Genomic DNA, 6,071 nt, shown 5'->3' with positions numbered 1-6,071 from the left:
GGGGGGGGGAGAGAGACAGACAGAGAGAGAGAGAGAGAGAGTCATATTTCTTCCGTTTTTCTTGCCTTCTCTGCAGTCTGAAGATTCCCCATCCAAAGTCTCTTGACATTCCCACCTCCCACCCCTGTGCACAAGCTGTAACTAGGGCCCAAGAGGAACGTGAGGGAGAGAACCCTCCACAGAGGAAGGCAGCTCTGTTTTTTTTTTTTTTTTTTTGCAGAGTTCACCATGCCTTCTCCTTAGAGTGCCTCAGAATTAGAAATGCTATTCCTATGGCCCTGTCTCCCCCAGATGTCCACAGAGACACAGGAGGAAGTCTTACCCCTCCCCTGAGGAATTCTTCCATTGCCATGTCACCTTAAAATATTGCATGCTGGGACTAGACCCTCAGAGTCGAAAGGGCCCTCAAAGGGCATCTATCTAGCCCAGTCTCCCACTTAGTATTTGAACCCCAGCAACAGATTCATTGACAGGCAGGTATCTAGCCTTTGCTCAAATACTTCAAGAGGCAAGTAACTTACTAACCAGTCAGTCTGTTGTTGTACAGATCACTCCATTTTGAAGATTTCCTCTAAAGGTCAGCACATATCAGAAGCAGGATCTCAAATCCAGCTTTTCCTGATTCCAAATTCAGTTCTCTAGCCACCAGACCACACTGCCTGTCCTTATACTTCCAGGGCACTTTTAAGTTTACAAAACATTTTCCTCTCAACAACCCTGTGAGGCAGTTAGCACAAGTACTATTATCCTTATCTTACAGATGGGGAAACTGAGGTTCATGGGGAAACTGAAGTTCAAAGAGGTGAAGAGACTTGCCTATGGTCAATCAGCCTCCTACTAGAAGAGGCAGCTTGGTGGAAAGAATCAAGAACCAAGAGTGGACAGTTAGAGTTATGAAGGTGGGGTTAACTCCCTGCCAGTTTACTACAAGCTGTTCTCCAGCAAAGGGAATGTTGATCATGAAACTGAAGAAGATTTGGGGGGCATAGATGGTTAGGATTGTTGTTGTGTTTTTTTTCATTACTGTTGAAAATCAGAAGCAAGTTAACAGCTAGTTAAGAAGATGGCATCCAAAAGCCATTCACCTCTAGATAAACGGTCAAAGGTGATGAAGAAGCACTTCTCAAAAGATAAATCACAAACTATTAATGATCATATTGTACCTAATCACTAGTAATAGGAAAACACCAATCAAAGACACACTGAGGTTTCTTTCACCTCATACACAGAAAACTGGCAAAGATGGCAACAGTGCATTTGGAGGGGCTGTGGGCAGACAGGCACAATATTATGCTATTGGCAGAGCTGCAGGTTTGGTCCAACCATTTTAAAATATGACCTGGAATGATGCAAAGAAAATTACCGAAAAGTCTTTGGTGCAGATATCCCTTTGCCAGGCACATGACTAAGGAGATAAAAATTAGAAAGAAAAGCTCTAAGTACAACCAAATGTGTAAGGCAGAATATTTGGTAGTTGCCAAGAACTGGAAACAAAATACATGCACATTAAGTTGTGGTTTGTGAATATCAGGTAATATTCCTGTGCTGTAAGAAATTTGATGAATATGATGACTTCAGAGAAGCATTGGAAGACATAAATGAATTGGAAGACATAAATGAACTGATGCAAAGTGAAATAAACAGAACCAGGAAAACCATATATACAATGACCACAATAATGTCAATGGAAAGAACAATAGTAACAAAAATAAAAATGAAACTTTGTAATGATAATGACCACGCTTGGCCCTGAAAGAAAAAATGAGAATGCACCAACCCCCTATCCCCATCCCTTATTCCCTAAATTGCAGAGGTGAGAGGCTACGGAGTGGAACATAGCATACACTGGCAGACTTAATTCATATGTTGGTTAATTTTGCTGAACTGTTTTCCCTTCTTTGTAAAACTTTTTTATCATTAGGAATAGCTTTCTGGTTAGGGAAAGGAAGAACAAAATATTGAGAAAAAAAGATGATATAAAAATATAACCTTTTAAAAAAAATAGATAGTATTTGAGCACAGTAACAGCAACATTGTGTGACGATTAACTTTGACAGATGTATCTTTGCTTAGCAATGCAAGGATCTAAGACAAACTCCAAAAGATTCATGATAGAAAATGCCATCCACATCCAGAGAAAGAACTATGGAGTCTAAGTACAGATTGAAGCAGTCTGTTTGCTCTCTCTCTCTCTCTCTCTCTCTCTCTCTCTCTCTCTCTCTCTCTCTCTCTCTCCCTCTCTCTCCCTCTCTCTCGCCCTCCCTCTCCCCCCTCTCATTTCTTCTTTCTCTTCATTTCTTCCATTGGTTCTAATTCTTCTAACATGACTAATGTGAAAATATATTTAATATGAATATATATATGTGGAGCCTGTATCAGATTTCATGCCATCTTGGGGTGGGGGGGGGCATGGGGAGAAAATTTGGAACTCAAAATCTAGTGGAAGTAATGTTGAAAACTAAAAATAAATAAATTGATTGATAAAAAAAAGATAGTATTTGATGACAGAAATTAGATTTCAAGACAATGGTTTAAAATATAGGAATGACGACTTCTTGAAGAAGAGACCTAGAATGTACTTACAAAGGGCTCAGAAGAATCCATTTCCTGACTGGGCTTGGTAGTGCCCACCTGTAATCCCTGATGCTGGGTCATAGCTTAGTCTGGAAAACCACTTGAGGTTAGGAGTTCTGCAGTAGGGATAAAGCCAAGCAGGTATCTGTGCAAGCCCAATACCAGTATGGCGAGTCATTAAGAATGGGGAGTCACCAGACTGCCTAAGATATATAAAAGGTTGAGGAGAACTGAACAGCATCGTATGTGTATCAAGGATATATATATTCAATGTGGATTCAAATATATATGTATGTATACATAACACACATATATACATATACATGTATATGTGCATTTGGGGCAGCATATAGAATGCTAGGTGTGAAGTCAGGAAGACCTGAGTTTAAATCTGACCTCAGACACTAGTTGTGTGACCCTGGGCAAGTCACAACCCTTTTTGCCTCAGTTTCCTCATCTATAAAATGAGTTGGAGAAGGAAATGGCAAGCCACTCCAGTATCTCTGCCAAGAAAATCCCAAATGGGGCGATGAAGAGTTGAACATGACTGAAAATGACTGAATAGCAACATATATATATGCACACACACATACATATATATTCACTATAAGGATATTGAAGGACACCAATGGTGTTTCCACCATGGTGGGAAGCATTTGGATGAAAGGTTAATAGAGACAGAAACAGAATCAACAATTTCGTTACCAGGATATGCTATAGACCTTCTGGACAGAGAGAGGAAATAGATGAAGATCTTGGGAAATCACTTGGAAGCCAGGCACAGGTTGTGGCAGAGTATTTGTGAGCAGCTTCACGTATCTGTTGGAACTCTGTCTGCCAAAGGTGGAGGCTTTAATGAATCTGATCTTTTAAAAGGTAGAGGAACCGACTAGGGAAACGGATCATCTGGACCTGATGATCACCGACAAGGAAGACATGGCTGCTGCAGTAAAAATGATGAGAATCCCAGGGGAGTGACTGTTCCATCTTAGCATTCCTTATCAAAGATCCCCCCTGCTTAGAGAGGCCACCAGTATGCTGGAGATCGTCCAGAGCAGAATGACTAGGATGGCAAGAGCGTTGAGTTCATGCTGTATGAGGACTGGGTGAAGGGACTAGAGATGTTTAGCCTGAAGAAGAGAAAACTGAGGGGGCCACATAATGGTTGAAGGGCTAGCTGTCACATGGAAAAGGGATCAGACTTGGTCTGCTTGTCCCTGGATAACAGATCTAGGAACCATATGTTGTTATTAACAAGAAGCAAATCTAACGACTCAAGCTCTTCCAAATGGGGGTGTGCTGCCTCTGGAAAGAATGGGATCCTCCTCACTGTAGGGTTTCAAGACAAGGATGTAAGAAGGGAGCTCCTTGATTGATTTGTCTTTGTGTCCCAAGCACCTGACCCAGTGTGTGATGGCAAATAGCAAGCACCCAAGAAATACTTGATTAAAGCAATGACTGAAAAGCCAACTGACCACTTGCCATGGATAGTGACAATTCTGAGACTCTGTGACCTGGATTCTGTTCTGGCTGGGTGACCACAGGCAAATTGCTTGACCTCAGTTTCCCCATCTGTAAAATCAGGGTATGATGATTTTTAAAGTCCCTTCCAGCTCTAGATCCAAAATTGAGTGATATAAGGACTGCGGAACCAGATCTCATACCTAGGTCTCCTGGGTCCCAGGACATCACTCTTTCCCCATGCCACATGACAGTTCATTATTTAAAGACCAACTCAATTGCTACTTCCTCCAAGAAGCCTTCCTTGATCCTAGGTAATGACCTCAAATCTCCTGTGTCATGTATTTCTCCCCTCTCTTATGAACTGGTCATGAAATATTGTGGACTAGTTATCCGGCTGTAGGTCTTCTTCCTCCCACTAGACTGAAAGTTCCCACCATCCAGCCCATTCTCTTCACACAGTACATGACTGACAAATGTTCATGGCATTCTACCTGCCTTCCTGATGGCCCCAGGGATTATCCCCCCCCCCAACTTGACTGAGAAGGAAAGTAAGATTAGGGAATGAGAAATGACTTGCCAATTTCAGAGAAAGAACCAGGACTAGACCCCAAGTCTCCATCCTCCAAGACCAAGGTTCTTTCCCTGCCTTGCCTCCAGGCCTTTTCCTGGAGAGACCCAATGAGCATCTCCTCCATGGAGCTAAAGATGGTGGGGATGTGGTGGGTGAGGAAGGGCCCAGTCCCACCCAGTCCTTCTGGGACTCACCTGAGACACCAATGTCAGAGATCACAGCCTTCTTCCGGTCTTTAACGCTGCTGATCTGAGGGAAGTGGACATCCAGGGCCAGGTAAAGGATGCAGGTGAGGAAGGCCAGCACACCCACAGTGACTCCATAGTTGCAGGCGTTGTGATTCCGGTTGTAGATGCAGAATTTCTCACTCTCCTTGGAGTCGTTCAGATAGCCCTCGTTCACAATAGAGCCAAAGACAACAATGGCGAACACCTGGCCGGGACAAAAGGTGGGGGAAACTGAGAACTGAGTGCTGGTACCTTAGCATCCAAAATCTGCCACCAACTTTTTATACTGGTTTGAGAAAACTGGTCAAATACTATTGAGTAGGGGCTGGGGGAGCACAGCAAAGAGGCAAAAGGCAGTCTCTGCCCTCAAGGAGCTTACAATCTAATGGAATGACCTTGCCTTCATTGAGTAGCATGATCTTTGAACTCAGTCTATGACCTTACCACCTTCCAGTTCTTTATATGGGGAGGTCATATTATTCTCCTAATCGTGGGGCTCCATGACGGCAGCAACCATGAAAGCCACATGACCCTTAGTGCCTAGTCATCATAAAAATAAGAATAATAACAACAGCAATAATAGTTTACATCAAGGTGGCATTTTGTAGCTTACAGCATGCTTTCCTCATCCTTCCTGTGAGGCAGAATGCACCATCATTATTTTTTATGTTTTTTTTAAGAGTTTTAATCAATCCATCCACCAATAGTCATTCCTTAAGCCATGAATTGTATATATCAAGCTCTGGGCTGTACATTGAGGATATACAGTCAGAGCCAGAACCAACAGGGCCAGATCTGTACTCTCCCAGAGCTTATATTCTAATGGAAGATGAACATATCTAAGTATGTTCAGAGTATATGCAGAATAAATCAAGCTCTAGCAGCTAGGGGCAACAGAAAAGCCTTCATGTACAGAAGGAGGCCCAGGAACTGGAAGGAATCTAGGGATTCCAAGACGTGGAGATGAGGAAGGAGAACGTTTTCAACATGGTTAACAGCCAGTCAGAGGCATGGAGACTGAGATGGAGTGTTGGGGAAGGAGGGAGTGCAAATACGCCAGGAGAAGCAGAGTGCATAGAGGGGAGGCAGGTGCATGAAGATGGGAAAGGTAGGAAGGGCCAAGGTTGTGAAGTCTTTAAATACCAAGCAAACAAACTTATATTTGATCCTAGCAATAAGGAGCCATAAGTGTGGTGTGTGCGTGTGTGTGTGTGTGTGTGTGTGTGTGTGTGTGT

The 6,071-nt window shown here is 43.0% G+C and overlaps 1 protein-coding gene across 3 annotated transcripts in view; it reads right to left on the bottom strand.

Moving 5' to 3' along the window:
- The window catches only part of SYNGR1 (synaptogyrin 1), a 31,297-nt gene that overhangs the window by 4,242 nt on the left and 20,984 nt on the right, over positions 1-6,071 (bottom strand). For all 3 annotated transcript variants that reach the window (XM_069102846.1, XM_069102847.1, XM_069102848.1), the window contains one exon: positions 4,804-5,041. In XM_069102846.1, coding sequence (XP_068958947.1) covers positions 4,804-5,041 — 238 coding nt within the window. The remainder of the gene's footprint in view (positions 1-4,803; positions 5,042-6,071) is intronic.

This window comes from Petaurus breviceps, unplaced genomic scaffold (genome assembly GCF_028583685.1).
Source record: "Petaurus breviceps papuanus isolate PSGF00001 unplaced genomic scaffold, PetGlider_PUasm1.0 558, whole genome shotgun sequence".
Classification (NCBI taxonomy): domain Eukaryota; kingdom Metazoa; phylum Chordata; class Mammalia; order Diprotodontia; family Petauridae; genus Petaurus; species Petaurus breviceps.
The sequence above is the reverse complement of the archived record's forward strand: the minus strand, read 5'-3'. Positions and strand labels throughout refer to the sequence as shown.